Source organism: Gossypium hirsutum, chromosome D11 (assembly GCF_007990345.1).
Source record: "Gossypium hirsutum isolate 1008001.06 chromosome D11, Gossypium_hirsutum_v2.1, whole genome shotgun sequence".
Classification (NCBI taxonomy): Eukaryota; Viridiplantae; Streptophyta; class Magnoliopsida; order Malvales; family Malvaceae; genus Gossypium; species Gossypium hirsutum.
The window spans coordinates 31,523,769-31,542,394 of NC_053447.1; the positions used below are offsets into that span (position 1 = coordinate 31,523,769).

At 30.2% G+C, this 18,626-nt stretch overlaps 2 protein-coding genes across 2 annotated transcripts; both read left to right on the forward strand.

The window, feature by feature from the left end:
- The first annotated feature begins 5,177 nt into the window (after positions 1 to 5,177).
- On the forward strand, positions 5,178 to 6,850 carry LOC121223175 (uncharacterized). The gene is made up of 6 exons (XM_041104272.1): positions 5,178 to 5,226; positions 5,353 to 5,498; positions 5,657 to 5,751; positions 6,027 to 6,162; positions 6,240 to 6,394; positions 6,530 to 6,850. Exons 1-6 carry the CDS (start codon positions 5,178 to 5,180, stop codon positions 6,663 to 6,665), a joined length of 717 nt encoding a protein of 238 aa, XP_040960206.1. The 3' UTR covers positions 6,666 to 6,850.
- Positions 6,851 to 9,742: 2,892 nt separating this feature from the next.
- LOC107947223 (probable mannitol dehydrogenase) lies at positions 9,743 to 14,379 on the forward strand. Its single transcript, XM_016881798.2, is given in 6 exon segments — positions 9,743 to 10,087; positions 10,298 to 10,411; positions 13,199 to 13,674; positions 13,677 to 13,711; positions 13,787 to 13,940; positions 14,035 to 14,379. Coding segments are annotated over 6 exon segments (1,092 nt in total). The 5' UTR covers positions 9,743 to 9,989; the 3' UTR covers positions 14,250 to 14,379.
- Positions 14,380 to 18,626: the final 4,247 nt, after the last annotated feature.

The window sequence follows — 18,626 nt, forward strand, 5'->3', positions numbered from 1 at the left end:
CCAAACGATTTTACCTCTCGATAATTTTTTGATGATTTTCATTTTCATCGTTGAGTTGTGAAAATAAATCATTCGATCATAGTGAACACGTTGAGTTGTGACATATTATTTAATCATAAAAATTCTTTCAACATGTCACAACTCAACATGTTCACTATGACCGAATGATTTATTTGTACTTTTAGGCTTCAAAACAGTCCAAAAACATAAACTCATTATTTGATCATTTTCTAAGTAATCCTATATAAGATTGCAAATTTCCATTTTCATTTTTATTTCTATTTTTAGAAACCTACATTTATTTTCAAATGATTCCATTTCTTCATTTTGTAGAAATCCATAATAAATACTGAATGTTCCTCATTTCTTTTTTTCTATTCATTTAGTTCATTTCTATTCAAACACACAATTCATTTCTGGCTCCAACGAGGTAGTGGAGGGACTGATTGGACATATATAGTTGAGGCTCAAATGATTTATAATTAAATTCTAGGTTTTAGCCTATTAATTATTAAATCATTTAGTCACGAACATATTCCACTATAGTATCGTAACTGAGCTCTCCTCAACGACGTACCATTACAAAAGCAACTACTCAGTGCCGGTATATTGACCTTATCATAAGTGTGTTATCCCCATAGGATATCTTTAATCTCTTTAAAATAATATTTGTTTTCCCACTATTATTCTATTTTATCTCATGGTAACCATTACATCTTCTTTCATGAAAAGCCAATCACTATTAAATAGTGAGTAAGTCATCCATCAAAAAGACGGACGACCCATGGCCACGTTTACTTTTCATCAAACATGTAATGCCAATAAAAGAATATTATTTACCCATATTTTGGGCTATGAATTCCATTGTTGTGAAAGACGCTACATACTACAGAAGTCGTACACCCAACGCACCAATTTTCAATTCCTTATCTATTTGAACTAAGGTTTTTACTTACGTCAAAGTGTACGAATCACGCATACATAGTCCGCCATCCACTCAGGATTTACATATGTCACACTATGAATGTCCCAAGTGAATAAATCCATAAACAGATTCAAAATCTATTCTGCTTGGGTCATATCTAATGTATTGTTAGTCTAGTTAATCACATCTATGTCTCTATCTTTTGGGAGTCATCTGCTACGATACCCAAGACAAGGTATTGGAAGGATAGAAATGTGCATGTGTACATAATCACAAGTAATAAAGTAACAAGTAAATGTCGAGTTATTGTACCTATAGGGACTGTGAAAGAAAATATTTATGAAGTGTAAATCAAATACTTTGATGATGGGAAAAATATTTCGTTTTGAAGAAGTGATGTAAAGACTAAAAATTAACTAAGTAATAAAAGTAAAAAGTAAAAATTCCAGTGCACAATTTCAAAAAGATGAGTTTTAATCAATATGACATAATTATGCTAGATCAATTACATTCCTTAACTTAGAATTACTAAACCTATGTTAATATTGTTACGAATATTTTCACGGCAACTTGGTAATTTGTTAACTACTGCAAAAACATACTTACTAAATTAACCAATCTCTTGAACATCTTACTATGTCAATTCAAGCAATTATTCAATTTTAATAAGTAAGTAAAATACTAAGTGAAGTAACAATATATTCCTACATTGAAATAGTTTAATCACAATAATCTTGCAAGTTATGCAAGGCTAATGTACCGTTTAATACCGTCGCTAATTTAACCCTCAGCTACCTTAGAAGATTAAACATGCATTGATTAAGTATTGTGTCCATTAATTAAAATTTCAATACGATTAATAATTCATTCATTCATTACCTTACAATTATAATGCAAGTATAACATAATCATGGTTTTACTTAATCAAACAAGTAAAACAATTTACCAAGACCTATAACAACACAAACATGATTTTAAATATTCAAGTGGATAGAATGCAGTCAATCTAACACGAATTAATTTAAGTCATTTTAATTAGAACAAGAAAAACAACAAAAAAAAATTATTCATATTTATGATCACAACATAAACAAGAAAATTAAATAGAAGGGAACTAGGAAGCAAACTAGTTTTTCTCTGAAGCCAAACTAGTGCGCTCCTCTTCTTCTTTGCTCGTTCTGTTGAACCAAGGCTTCCATGAACAATTAAATGATGTTATTCCAAGGTGGAAGGCAGCTCTTTTTCAAGAGGGAAATCGACAAGGGAAATGGATAAGAAAAAGGGAAAAACAAATGAGAGAAAGTGAGTGAGTGAGAGAGATGTGTGGGAATGAAAGTGTGTTGAGTTAATAGGTGAAGGGGGTATTTATAAGTGGGAGTGGCTGCTAAAAATAGCAAATAATTATCAACCACACACTTCCCTTGGCTAGCCACACATGGAGCAAAGTTTGAATGTTTTAAACTTTGCTAAATTTAGCTTGGGGCAAATCTTTAAAGGCACAAAAAGTGGAGGGGTTTGAATAAGATTTTAAGAAAACTTGAGGGCTATTTTTACGATTAATTTAATCATACAAATTACCTGATTGGGTCATTTTTTGGGCTGCAAATTTTCTTATTGGATCAGTCTTCAATGCTTAGCACACTAGGCCACTTTCTCCTTTAGGCTTTATATTAATTTTTAACCCAATTTAACTTGGATAAAAATTAAATATAAAGTACATAAAATGATCATCATTTGGACTGACCTTGGTTGGAAAAATATTTAATCTTACCCTTGGTTCACTTGATGCAAAATTCCCCAACAATTCAAACCTTTCAAGGTGTCTACCGAGCCAATTTTCACCTTTTTTGCAAAACTGTCAAAAATAAATCAAATTTGTGAAGATTTATTATAAAAATAATTAAAATTAAATATGTTAATAATTTAAGTGCAAATTAATTATTTTATAATTAAAGTGTGAATTTTGACAAAATTTACTACGAAATTGCATGAATTAGAACTCAAAAGGTGCTGAAAAAGTTTATATATTTTTGTGTTTCCAGGTATTTCCCCCATTGGACTTAATAGACGACATATTATTCTTTCAATCGGTTTGCTCATTTTCAATTAGACTAAGTAATGTTTAGATTCGTCTACTAATAAAATTTGTCTTTTTGTACTACGATCCAACCATGTAATCTGATTAGTATTATCTAAACATTTAGACAACCAATGAGCAACATTTTCTTCCATTTTGCTTTACATGCAAAAACCATGTGAGGACAATTATATAAAGTATATTAACGTAATCAATGAATTTGTTTTATTAACCAAGCTGTTCGAAAAAATTACAAGTGTATATTAACGAAAATACTACACTTAGCGCACCAAATCTATAAAGAAGAGAAAAGACTTTAACACTAAGTAAAATATTCATAATGGTTTTTCTAAAATTTTCAAGTTAAGTCAAAGGGTTTGAATCTGTTAGTAATGTCCCAGTCCGTCGAGTGGTCTGTTTGGCTCAATAATACACGCCATGTCTTCCTAACAGGCTAAGGGGTGTTACATTCAAGTAGATAGCCTTCTCCATTGGTTCCATAAGTCAACCCAGATCAAGTAGGTCAAATGAGCCACATTTAATAAGCTGACCTTCATGGGACGTTCTGTGCACAATGATCATGGGATTTGATTTGTTGCCCGTGACACTAGCTCATCATACTTTGATAATGAATATTTGTTAAAATTATAACCTTTCCAATTTTGAAATCTTGAAGAGAAAATCATAGATTGATGGAAAATTTCAAGGGAAAAGCTAGATAGAACTTTTGCAGTTTTTGGAAAATAATCATGCAAAATGGGGAATGGCCATTCCCTCCAACAAATTTTACAAAAATCAAAATTTTCCATTAAAGGCTTGGGATATTACAAGTTAGGGACCTTTAGCTCTTTAAATCATATGTTTTAATATTTACACATTAACCCTTCTAATTTTTCTAATTTTCCAATTTAGTTCATAAATCTTAATTACTAAAACTCTTTAAATGAACCCCTTAATAATTCTAATTAATATCTAATTACCTAATAATAACTCTCTAATCCTCTACCGTACAAATTCCCGGAAACCTCACAGTCTAACTTTCTGAAACGACTCTGTTTAAGAAATCCAATCCAAAACTGAATTTTTCAGCATCAAGAAAAAATTAAATTGTTGCACTCTTGTACCTATAAATTTTTATGCCCTGAAATGTCTATGAATGATGCCAAACATTCTCATTTTGTAATAGGACTTTGAAAATGATTGTTTAAAGATTCGAAATGCAAAAAAGATTTGGTTTTTGCAAAACCTTTACTCTTTTAAATAAAAAAAAGTTCACATTTTAGCCTTATAAGCAATCGAAAACCAATTTTATGTTTTCACAATATCCAAACACCTAAATAATGTTTTTTAAAGAAAATTGTTTTTAAATGTGTTTAAAACTTTGAAAATGTTGCATATAGTTTTAAGAACAAGTCAATATGACATCACTTATTCACATCGATTATCGGATCAAGTAAGGGATGTTATAGACTCTAGTTTAACTATGGAGAAAATAAACTCCAACATGTATAAGAACTTTCCCATTTTGGTAAAGTAAATAAAAATGAGCCCTTCACAAGGGATCATTCGGTGATCTAACACACTTAAAATCATATTTTGAGCAAGTTCAAGCACTATGATTTTTAGCCTACTAATAATTGTGAAAAGAATCACTATTTTATGTTGCAATAGAAGATATATGTTGAAATTGCAATCTCAATAAAATCCCTTTAAGATTGGAAGCTCAAGCTAAATTAGGGTTTAAAGTTTGGTAGGAGAAAGTTTAAGGATTATAGTATGGAAATGTAGCGTTTTATGTGAAAAATACAGAGATAGAAAAAGTATCGACTTCGACTCCCATGGAATCCAAAGTCCTCTCTACTTAATTTGAGTCGTTGGTGATCAAACATTAAATGTTGGATTATTGTATTTGGCATAACCTCAATATGCATGAGTATTAAAGTTTGGTTGATTACATTGATTCGAGCGTGATCTCAACGTGCATAGGCGATGACATTTTTTTTGTGTACCTATCAATATACCAAGGACTCAAAAATCTGCTGACATTAAATGTGAAATTGACCTCGAGAGGTCATGTGGTAGAGAAAAAAAACCCACATTTTAGTAAATAATTAGTGTGGAAAATTGATTAATTGTTTCTATGAAATTATAAAATAAAAATTTGAAAGTTAAAATATGATGTTAGTCTCTACGCTTTATACATTTACAGCATGTTTAGTTGAAGGTAATGGCTATGCCATTACCTGCCTATTACAAGCTTATTATGGTTCCCACTTAAACAGAGGTTTGGTTGTAGGGAACACCCTATTACTGGTGTATTCCATTCTGACCTTAAGTAGAAAAATTTGAGGCTTTCTATTCCCTTCCCTCTTCACCGTTTACCCATTCCGTCCCAAATTAACCCTATTTTACCCTCACAAATTCTCACCTCAAAAACACTCAACGGAAGCCATTTCTTGCTTCCTCCAACTCCAGCATTCCTCCCCTTCATCCAAGGTTAGGTAAACATTTTTTGGCTATCGCCATCTTAATCTTCATCTTCCTTCTAGTTGAACCTCCTTATTTACAGTAAGTGCCTTTGATTCCTTAATCAACGACATTTCTAGTTGAACTCTCAAAAGCCCTCACTCTTATAAACCCTTTGGCTATCGCAGTCTCCCAAATCACTCTACTCCAATTTGCTCTGCTTTCGCCTAACAAAAGCGAGATTTATAGATTTATTTCTCGTCTATCTGCCTCCAAATCAATGGTGAGCCCCTTGCTCTTTCTCTTCTTTTTTTGTTGTTCTCGATTTCTTAACTATAATATAGGGTTATTTTGTAAGAATAGAATTAGGAAGGGACCGTGCATATGTTTGTATGTGGTATAACCTTTGCTGTTTGCGTCTTTCACTTAGAATAGTGTTGTTTATGCTCATTTATACTAATCAAATCATATAATTTTGCAATCACTATGTACTAGTCCTCTAAAATCAAAGATTTTTCAATCACTATGTTTGAGTCTAAAATTTTACTTTTTATTAAGGGATAATAATAGATTTTGCAATCATTATGGACCTGGGCAAATAGATACAAGAAGGTATGGTGAGCAATATGCTAGTAAAGAAGAAGATGCAGACTGTGCTTTGCTTCCTGAGCAGACACCGTTCTACAAAGATCTGGTATCTTTCATTTGAATTTTGTATTATCTCATCCTAGTCATGTGGATTGGGAAATGTAGCATTGACAAATGTTACAGGCTACTGTGGCTGTTCAAGCAGGTGTATGCGTGGACATTTTTGCTGTTACAAATGAGTATACAGATTTGGCGTCTCTTAAATTTCTTAGCATAGAAAGTGGTGGCTTTTTGTTCTTATATGCAAATACAGATGATTCAACACTTCCTCAGGACATGTTAGTACTATAAGTTCCTTTAATTTATTCTTTTTTAAAGATGACAAAGTATATGTTTATATGGATACTTCATATCTACTTGAGTTAATTATATGGATATTCCATTTGAGTTCTGTTATTGATCTTACTTTGCAGGTACCGAATGCTAAGTCGACCATATGCTTTTAATTGCATACTAAGATTGAGAACATCTACTGAATTCAAGCTTGGCCATTCTGTAAGTTTTCCTCTTTCCACTTTCAAATTTTCTTATTGGGGAAATATCATCTAATAATTTTTGATTTCTCACTTCTTTTAATCCCACCTTTTGCAGTATGGTCACTTATTGCCAAATCCACAATATTACTAGTTCAGCACATCATTTGTTGTGATTTTTTTGCAACATATGCTTATGATTTTGATTTCGCTAATAATGTTGGATTTTACAGATATTAATTACTCATTACAATTTCGTTCTTTGGCTGCCACAGTCAATATTACTAGTATTTTTTATTGTTGAATCTGATGGACATACATTCTGGACTATTTTGCTCTAGAATGTAGGGACTTCATCTGGCATAGAATCTTATAACTTAGTATTCTACTTTCTTTGAGTTCTCTTGATTCAATAAAATATATTCATTATGCTCAGATTTGTAATATGTAAATTGTTACAGATTATACAATGTTATTATGATTATATATATTTCTCATTATATTAGTTTCTTGCCTGCACCAGATGGGCCCACCTAAATGCTTGAAACATGCTCCCTTCAAGTGTTTTGTGGTTGTGCTACCTTTTTTTGTTGATAGCAATTTGTGGAGCATTAATATTATATTATTTAGATATTTTAATCTCCTTTTTCCTTTGCAGACATTCTTCTGAACTACCTATAGTGCAGATTGCATTTCAGTACACTGTTGTTGTGCCCCCTAAGGAACTCTCGAGTTTAGGATTGGTGTCTTCTAGTAGGACTTAACAAAAAGTCTGTATTACATGGATCATTGTACTTATTCCCTTGTTCATTACCAAATTCCAGTACTCCCCAAACCAAATGGTTGGAGTTGGTATTAGAGTTTAATTTGTAAAACATAGATAAATGTAGGCATTGAGAAACCATTTTTTTTTTGTTAGAACATCAAATACATATGTAACTTTTTGTTAATATATGAATATTATATTTGGATGTGAAATATAATTCTCAAGTTACTTATTACTTCTAGTATTTTGTTTTTTATTGTAGAATAATTAAATTATTTGTTTCACTAATAATATTTTAGCACATTCAATATGTATTGCAGTTTAAAAATAATAAAGTACATTGCATATAATTTTTATAGTATTATATATTATGATTTTAGTAAATTCATATAAGAATAATTATATTAAGAATTTCATTAAATTATTTTTTTATTAAATTATATTTAATACTAATTAAATTAAAATATTATTAAATTATTTATTATTTTTATTAATAATCTTATTAAAATTTAATAACAATAACAATAATCATCAACCTACAAAAAATTCTGCTAAGGGTATTCTAGTCATTTTAGTTTTTTTCCTTATGCTATTACAACATCATTCCATTCAATCAAACACAAGAATACCATTACAGTTCTATTCCATTCCATTCAACCAAATAATTGAATTACTATTACAGCTCTATTCCATTACACCTCTATTCCATTACAGCTAGGGGTGAGCATTCGATCGAATCGAATAAAAAATTTTCGAGTTAATCGAGTTTTCGAATCTCATTTTATCATCCTAACTTTATTTGAAGTTTTCTCGAATCGAGCCGAGTGAGATGGAATTCGAATCGAATATATTTGTTCGAGTTAAATTTTAAAAAATAATTTTGGGTCCTTGTAACCATTGTCACCCATCGTAATAAAATTTGTCCACCTTAATCAAATTTTTTATTAACTTTCATCACTTCATAATTTATTTATTAATTTTTTATATATTGGTTAGCTTCTTTGCTTGCTTAGTTGTTTCAATTATCTTCTGATTCTTGTCACTATGTATTTTAGAATTAAAAAATATATTAAATGTAAAAATATGATTTTTTTAATAAAAGTTATTTTAAAAATAAAATGTGAAATTGATATCAATATAAAATTTTAACACGAATATTTTATGGCATAATTAATAATTCAATTTTAATATAAATATTCAATATGACTAAACAATTCAATAATATAAATAATATAAAATATGAAATTTAATTTAATAATATAAATAGTATATATAAATAAAATTATTACTATTTATGTTTAGTGATTTTTTTTGGATAATTTTGATTTTTTATTTGAGAGTAAAGGGTGAGAAGTAAAAGTTTAGGGGGAAAATAAAAAGTTTTGGGGAATAAAAGTTTGAGGGAAAGTAAATAGGGGGAGTAAAATTTTGGAGGGAAAATATAAAAAAAAATTGGAGGGGGGAGGGTTTGGGATAGATGGGAGGTGGGATAGGAAGGGAATAAAAGTTTTAGGGGAAAAGTAGGAGAGAGTAAAAATTTTGGGGGAAAATAAAAGGTTTTGAGGATTTTTTGGAGTAAAACTTTGAGAAAAAATAAATGGGAGAGTAAAATTTTGGTGGGAAATAGATTTTGGGTAGATTGGGGGGTTGGGAGGGGAGTAAAAGTTTTGAGGGGAAAGTGGGAAGGAGTAAAAGTTTTGAGGGAAAAGTAAAAAGGTTTTGGAGTTTGGGGTAAAAATGTAAAATATTATAGTTTGATATTCGAATTATTCGAATTATTCGAATTATTCGAGTTATCGAATTCGAAAACTCAACTCGATTCGAATTCGAAATTCGAAAAAAATATTCGAGTTGATTCGAATAGCTCGATTAACTCGAATAACTCGATTCGTTTAACTCGAAATTCAATTTTTTTTTTGATTTTTTCGAGTTGAATCGAGTTTTGCTCACCCCTAATTACAGCTAACCAAACGTGCCCTTAGAATTTGATCTTTTTATTTTTTAAAATTAAAAATTTTAGATTCAATTATTAATATTGTTAAAATTCTTCTATTAAATTCACTGGTGTGACATTCTAATTTTTTTTAAAATAATCATTTGATAGTCATGTGACAAAAATGTAATTGTAATAGATTTAAATTTAAAAGAGAATTTTAATAGTATTAACAATTCTTAAAATCCACGAAAATAATTTAATTATAATAAAATATTTAAACTAAGTAATTAGATACCAAATTATGTTAAAAGATATTAATTTTAAATCTTAAATTTGAGTGTAATAAAAAAATTAAAATTAAAATTTGATGATTTTATATAACCAAAAAAATAAAGAGACGAAAGTAAAAAAAGGCCATATAAGGCTACATACATGTCAAAGAAGGAAAGTCTTTTAGAACTTCCTAGATTTTATAATATTCAAAGAAAAATGCAATATTCCAATAAAAAATCAAATTTTATTGATAGTCTCTGCTTTTTAGTCCGCAATGAGCTCAGATGTGATGTCATGTGTCACCAGACAAAATCCTTCAAAAGAGTACTAACCAGTGAAGCATTTGCTATTATCATTACCCATCAAAACACCCAGGTACAGAAGCACTAACATTTTCTCTTTGGCTTACCAACCTTGGATCTGAAATGGCAAAGTCACCCGAAGAAGAACACCCTGTCAAGACCTTTGGCTGGGCTGCAAGGGACCCATCTGGTCATCTCTCTCCTTTCACCTTCTCCAGAAGGTTATTTTCACAGTTTAAGCTTTCTGACAGATGCATGCTTAAGTCTTAACTCGTTCTACTCTTGTTGTTCCATCAAATTTAATTTAATGTTGCCTTTTGCATTTTAATCTTTGTGATAATTCTCTTTTATAGCATTTACTTAGTCTGATTTCAAAGGGATTAAAGGTGATGATGATTTTATTTTGAGTTGTGATGAACTGGTGAGTGCAGGGTAACTGGTGAAGAAGATGTGAGGTTTAAGGTGCTGTATTGTGGGATTTGTCATTCTGACCTTCACAGTATCAAGAGTGAATGGGGCTCCTCCAACTACCCCATGGTTCCTGGGTCAGTCACTCCCCTCCTACCTTTTACCATCTCTTTCTTCATCATCTATTGTTATTAATCCATTCTTCTTCTTTCCTTTTTTTTTATAAAAGCAAGAAAAGCTCCATATACATGATAGCTGAGTCAATTATAACTCATAAATTATAGTATCTTAACCTAGAAACTTGTTTCACATTTAAAATATGTGGTCCACATATCACAAAAATTATAATTATTAACTGTTGGAACGTAACAAACCCTTAAAAATAGAATTTAAAGATTAATTATTTCGCATTTAACTCTAACCCTGCTGAAAGGATTTCAAATTAGAGAGATAAACCCTAAAAATAAATTAGTAAAGCTTGACTTCAGAATTTTGAACTTATTACTTTATTTATAAAACTTGAATTCCATTTATCCCCAAGATAAAATAGGTTAACATTTTATTGGTAGTGGAACACTGGATCGTACCTGATTTCTGAAAGTAACCCTACCTGTCTATTTAATGACAAGGAAACACCGAAATCCCAACTCTTCTGTTACTATGGAATAAATTCCATCTCTATTTTATTGTAAATTCATAGATATAATAAGTAATAAATTCCAATATTGATAAAATCAAATACAAATGCGTACATAAATTATTGTATAAAAAATATATTTTGTAATATCATCATATATAAAATGAACAAGTAATTGCATGGCTAATGGCTGTTGGTGTTATCTGTATGACATGAAAGGATGTCAATTAAAGTATTATTATTGGACCGACCAAAATTGGGGGCTTGATTATCAGGAATCACAATAATATCCAGCCATTTGTCTCTCAATGCGCGTTACTTTAGTCGTTCTATGTCCACTACGGTTTCTATCTGACTAATTCCCACCTATATTTTAATTGTGGTTACAAATTTGTTGTCCCGTCAAATGATGCTGTGTCAAGTTTTGAACCGTTTCTTAATGTATATGAACTGATAAGTGAGAGAGTCATGAACTTCGGCTGCCAGTACTAACTACACTTTGACCACTTTATTTTGATGACTCAAATTTGCTTGAAGTTGTTTTATGGAGGCAAGAAAGTCCACGTTCATTTGTTTTCTAACATAAAGTCGACTTTAGGTCTCAACGTTAATATTTTTTAATTTAATTTTTATTATTTTTTAATAGAAATATTAGTTAAAACATTAAATTTTTTAACATGACATCCCACGTACTAATCTATCATGCTTCTTTAAAAAAAATATCATGAGCTTTTTATATTTTATATTTTTTGAATAATTTTAAAAATTTTAAATTATTTATTGACATGATTATCATGTTAACATAAAATATACATGAATTGTCACAAAATCATCATTAAAAATTAATATTTTTAGTCAGCATTTTTATTAAAATAATCAATTTGACTCTTTTTAAATGTTTAATGATTAAAAAAAAACTAAATTAACAAATATAAAAATAAAAACCTTGAAAGTTAAATTTCACATTACGTCTTTATTTTTTAATACTATATTTAGAATTTAATTAATACTAGTAAATTAAAGAGTTTAGTTTAGATTAAAATATTCTGATTTACATTTTAGGTATCCAATCATTACCTATTTTCTTCTCCAAAATTGTATTAATAAAAATATAATTATATAAACTATTGAAAAAACAAATAAAATCTTTTAACTTCTTATAACTCTACTTAAAAACCAAATAAAATGAAATTTTAAACACTAAATCTTTCTCAACCTAAATCTCTATCTTAGGTCCAACTTTTAAACCCTAAATATAAGCTTGAAGCCTAATTTGACTCTATATTTTTAAGGGAGAGTATTTAGTTTTTTCCGTCCATTTGGTTATTTTTCTAATTAAATCGATTTAATTCACCATAATCAATCCAACTAAATTTGAGTTCAAGAACCGATATAATTAAATTGATTTACAGTTATTTTAACTGAATTTAATTATTGGCTTAAATAATATATTTATTTTATATATTATAAATTAAAAATATATTTTTAAATAATAAAAAATATTAAATTAAGTCGATTTTTTTAAAAGATCAATTTAAAAATTCAAAAAAAATAATCAACAAAACTAAACCTATAACTAAGGCTTCGTTTGGATGGGCGATTGACTGTGGTGCGGTGCGTTTAACTTACTTTTTATCTCACGCTACAGTATCTAATCTCACCGCCACCGCTGTTTTTACTCTAACCGCAGCTAAACGCACCGCCCATCCAAACTCACCCTAAGTTTAGTCGCTTTTCTCGATTTTGAACAAAAATTGCTCTCGCCTATATATTCTAGCCCTTAAATCTTAATCAATCTCATATCCTATTTTTTTTTTGAAAGTTTCATTAATGTTACAATTAAAATAATGATACAAATAGAAATCTCAAATTAGTAGAATCAAACTATTTTAACACATTCAAGTACAAAGAGATCTGAACAAGTAAAATCAAATTATTATAGCATAAATTGATTAAAAAGTCTATTAACTCGAATTAAAACCCACAAATGACATATAATTACACATAACTAATTTAGAAAGTTAATTTTATTATGGGTTAATTTTATGTAATTAAGATTAAAATATTGTTAAAGAAAAATAGATGGAGAGCCTAATAATTAAGAATTCTTTTTAAAAACAAAATGAAGAGCTCTGAAAGTGATTTCTCTCTATATTTTAAAGTCCTAGTAGAAGTAAAATAAAAAAATGATATATTTTACTTATAAAATCATTTATTTATTTAGACCATTTCGTTTTAACAGCTACATCTTCATCGAGATATAACACAAAGTGCCCATAATTTGCAGGCATGAAATAGTAGGGGAAGTGACAGAAGTAGGCAGCAAAGTGGAAAAGGTTAAGGTGGGAGATAAAGTGGGCGTGGGATGCATGGTCGGAGCTTGCCACAGCTGCGACAGTTGTGCAAACGACCTTGAAAATTACTGCCCTAAACTCATATTAACCTACAATGGGATTTACTACGATGGAACCATAACTTATGGAGGCTATTCAGATTCAATGGTCGCCAATGAACGCTACGTTGTTCGTATCCCTGACGGCATGCCCCTTGACTCTGCAGCTCCTTTGCTTTGTGCTGGAATCACTGTTTACAGTCCTTTGAAATACTTCGGATTAGGTGAACCTGGAAAGCATATCGGCATTGTTGGCCTTGGTGGTCTTGGTCATGTTGCTGTTAAATTTGCCAAGGCTTTGGGGTCCAAAGTGACTGTAATTAGCACTTCTCCTAATAAGAAGGCTGAAGCCTTGGAACATCTCGGTGCTGACTCTTTTTGGTTAGCCGTGACCAAGACGAACTACAGGTAATTGTGTGTACTTACTCCTACTTTTACTAAAAGAAATTTTAGAAATGATTTTACTTTTTCGGGTTGGAGCAGGCTGCCATGGGTACGTTTGATGGAATTATAGACACAGTCTCTGCTACTCATCCAATTATGCCACTGCTTGGTCTGCTAAAATCCCATGGGAAACTTATTATGGTTGGTGCACCCTACGAGCCACTTGAGGTACCTGCATTTTCGTTGATCATAGGTAAGCAGAAAAAGCATTTAATAAACACTAGTCTTGGAGTTTGAATTCGAGTATAAAGCTGACAAGTAATTTATATATTTGTGATAAAAAACAGGAAGGAAGACGATGGCTGGAAGTGGTATCGGAGGAATGAAAGAGACACAAGAGATGATTGATTTCGCAGCTAAACACAACATAAAAGCAGATATTGAAGTTATATCCATGGATTATGTGAACAAAGCGATGGAGAGGCTTGAACAGGCTGATGTCAGATACAGATTTGTAATTGACATTGGAAACACCTTGGCTGCCACCAAGCCTTCAAGTTGAAAACCACTAATCCGTTGCTTTAAAATGCTCGGATGTTGCAGTAGTTTCGTGGTTGAATGTCGTTTGCTTAAACAGACTTTGGTATGCTATGCTTAGAACAATCGATGAATAAAGAGTGCAGAATGCTTCATGTCCGGAGCTTTTATTTTAATACACAAATAAATGTTGAACTATCCAAATATAGACGATAAGAGTAATAGTCATAATTGAATCATACCAAAATCGGTTTATTAGAATTTACATTCATTTCACTTAATCGGACTGGATTACATTATGATCCATTTATGAAGGCCTCTGCCCTTGCAACATCACGTGAAGAACATATAAAAACCAAAAGTATTACAAGAAAGTAGGAATATGTGGGACTGGTGTTGCCATTTTGTTGTGTAATAACATATAGGAAGCAGAGCTTTAAGAGGTGGGCTTCAACGTGCTCCCAATGTCAATTACAAATTGATATTTGACATCTGTTTTGAGAAGGCGTTCCATGATAGTGTTCACGTAATCAATTGGTGTGGTGTAAGTTCAATGTCTGGTTTTATGCTTTGTTTAGCTACGAAATCAATCATCTCCTAGTCTCTCTTATCTCTCCAATCAAACTTCCTCCTATTATCTTCCTCCCTGCCAATTTTAATGTAAAAATCACATCAGTATTATTTGAATATGCATATGGTGAAGTCGAGCCTCATTCATTCTTTTTAGAGAGCATATATTCACCATAAATTCTTACCATAGAGCAACGGAAAGGCTGGTAGCTCAAGTGGTTTCTCTGGAGCACTAACAAGTGTCACGGGCTACAGTTCAAAACCTGTGACCATTACATCAAATATATCTCATGGAGGTTTATCATTTAGATGGAAATTATTTGGCTTACAAGAACTGGCACGATTCAAGGAGCTGTTGGAAAAGCCTGTCAGATTCAAGTCTAAGTAGCCCAATGATAAAGATATGACAACATTAACTACCTTGATAAATAGAGAAACTAATCTTAGAAGATCAAGGGGAATCATATCTTATAAGATTATATTGTATTTGATTATATAAAATGATTATGTAAAATTCCTAGGGCTAATCTTGTTCGTCGATGTAACTTGTTCTAAACTGTCGGTTTTAGGGGAGCTCAACTATAAATAGAGAGTCTCCCTTTCACTTGTAATTTATTTCATTCTTTTATTGTTTCTTATATTATTTGGGAGAAAGTAATACAATTGAGAGCATTTACATAAACACCTCTCGTGCTTAGTTTTCTGTGGCTTTCTGTTCTTTTGTACTTCTTTTGATTTGTATTGCTTCTACTATATAAATTGGTGCATTAGAGGAATTCTTTATGAATCCTCAATTGTTTGGTGGTTAAGCAGACTTAGGCGTGTTTGCGTCGAAAGGATCACCTAAGGCCACATAGAATCTGTGACACAATAACAAGCGTCCTGTGAGTCTTTAGCAACCCAAGCAAAGGCAACAAGGGATGTTGAGCAGATACCGTGTCGATGATGCCATCCAACGTACCATTAGCAGCCTAAACACAATAAACATATATTATATATAAATCCAATAATTCACTAAGCACATACATATTATCCATCATGCAATTAACAATCATGCGTATTCAAGTTTAAATCCAATCAATCAAACACAAACTCAATTATTCTAATCCCATTTTTATGATGTGTCAGAAGATTTAATAAAATCATTAAAAAACCACAAAATATCCCAAAAATATCAAAACTTAGAAAATAAAAAAAAATCATAATCTTTTTGTGAAAATCATAAAATAAAATATTTTAAAAATTATAACTATGCAAAACTCCTTTCAAAATTAAAAAGTTTCAGAAAAAATTTCGCATACCTATAATTTTTAAAACTATTTTTTTTTATAATTTTCAAAAATAAATTATGATATTTTTATTTTTATAAATTTCTAAGTAATATTTTTTGGATTTGACGATTTTTTGCATTTTTAATGGTATTTTAAGTTTTGTTATATTTTTTTATAATTTTAAGTGAATTTTTTATTTTTATTGACATGTGGCAACATGTTATTAGTTTGTCTATTTTTTTTATTGAAAATTTAGATTGAGGTAATTGAGATTACAAGATTAAAATACTAGGGTCAAATTGATAGCAAAAATAAATATAAAGACCAAACTGAAAAAAAAATAGTATTGATAGTAATAATTTAACCAGATTTATTACGCTTTTATTTTCTTTAACCAGATTTTTGTAAGAAAACCTTCAAATTTTGATAAAAAAAATCATATCATTTAAAATTTATAAAATTCAAAGGTATCCATAAATTTTTAAAAACACCTTTGATAGAAAATTATTTAAGATTGATGGCTTAATATAAATGTCTATAATATATATAAAAGTATGAATTTGAAAAAAAAATTAAAGCGACGAGAAAATTTTTTTATCATATTTATTAAATTGGCATCCAAATATATTTATGATTTAATTCAAAATAATTAATTAATATTTAAATATTTTTTAAATTCTTGATAAAAGTAAGTTTGATTTTCAGAATATTCCACTCAATAAAGTTATTTCATTGTAATTTATTAATTAATTATGATTCCATATAAATGTAAGTAAATTATCGATATTGAATATAACGTGACTAACTGAGTTGGTATCACGGGTCAACTCTATACCAACTCAACTGTGAAATTATTAAAGTACTCTTATTTTTAAGGGTAACTAATATTATTATAAGGGTATTTTTATACTTTTCATTATTTTATATAAAGTTCAAATAAAACAACTGAAAAATATTATTTGGAAATTGAATACAAAACCAACAAATTCATATAAAAAACCTTTACAACTTTACTGATGATTATCTGTGGATATATTTTTATAAATATATCTTTTAATATAAAATATTTTCATTTACTCACATTGTAAGTGTGATAAAATCTAATATTTATAATAATATTACTTGAAATAATATAGACAAACCCTTATTTTCAATACTAACAACTCAAATAGAGGTGCTCATGGGCCAGGCGGCCCGGCCCGGCCCGACGGCCTGCCTGAAATATGGGAGGGTTTGGGTAAAAATATAGGCCCGAAATATGGGCTTGGGCAAAAAAACGAGGCCTGTTTTGGGCCTCGGGCACCACTTTTTTGGCCCGAGCCTGGCCCGGCCCAGCCCGATATAATAAATATATTTATTTTTTTATTATTTTTAATTTTAAAATATTTTTAAAATACTTTTTAAACTTTTTTAATTTTAAAATATTTTTAAAATACTTTTTTTAATTTTTAAAATAAATTTTTGGTATTTATTAAAAAAATGGGCCGGGCTGGGCCGATCTGGCCCGGGCTTATGATTTTTTTCCCGGGCCGGGCCTGGGCAAAATTTTAGGCCCATATTTCGGGCTGGGCCGGGCCTGGGCTAAAATTTTTTTTGGGCCCGGCCCGAACTCGACCCAACCCAGCCCGGCCCATTAGCACCTCTAAACTCAAAATGAGAAAAATAAATAAATGGATTTTGAGGGGGTTAGTACCAATAAAGGCCCATTTTTGAAATTATTTATGGAAATGGGTCGTTTCAAAAAATAATAACGGGAATGGACCAAAAACCCAAAAACGCACTGATGTGGACGCGTTTTCAGGGAAAACCCAGAAAAATGCTTCCACGTCAGTGCTTTTTTCCTTATGTCAGGCAAAAGCGCGCTGACATGGACGCATTTTTGTAAAAAGCGCTGACGAGGACGCGCTTTTGGCTGTGTAATCCATAGTGGGTTATTTGCAAATTAGGGCCTAGGTTTAGGTTTTTTGGATTTGATTAGGTTTTATGAAAAATTAAATTAGGGTATTATGTTTTTAATTGTATAGGGTTTTAAGGTTTAGGAAAAATTAAATTAGGGTATTAGGTTTTTAATTGTTAAGGGTTTCTGGGCTTAATTAGGGTTTAGGAAAAATTAAATCAGGGTATTAGGTTTTTAATTGTTTAAGGTTTTGGGATTTGATTAGTGTTTAGGAAATTTTAAATTACGGTATTAAGTTTTTAATTGTTTAGGGTTTTTGGGTTTGATTAAGGATTAGAAAAAATTAAATTAGGGTATTAGGTTTTTAATTGTTTAAGGTTTAATTACTTTTAATTGCTAAGCATTGTTATGGGAAAAATAATTTTGACAAGATGGGTTTTGAAAAAAATAAAGTTGTCGTGATATGTTTTGAAAAAATTATTTTAACAAGATGAATTTTGTTTTTTTTTTAAGAAATGCTCTAAGTAGGATGCACAGTCAGTAATATATTTGTACAAAATATTCAAAAGAACTTCTATTTTATTAAATGAAATAATATAAAAATAATTTGTACAAAAATATTAAAAAATAAATCAATGCATGTGCCAGTTGGAATCAGTGCCAC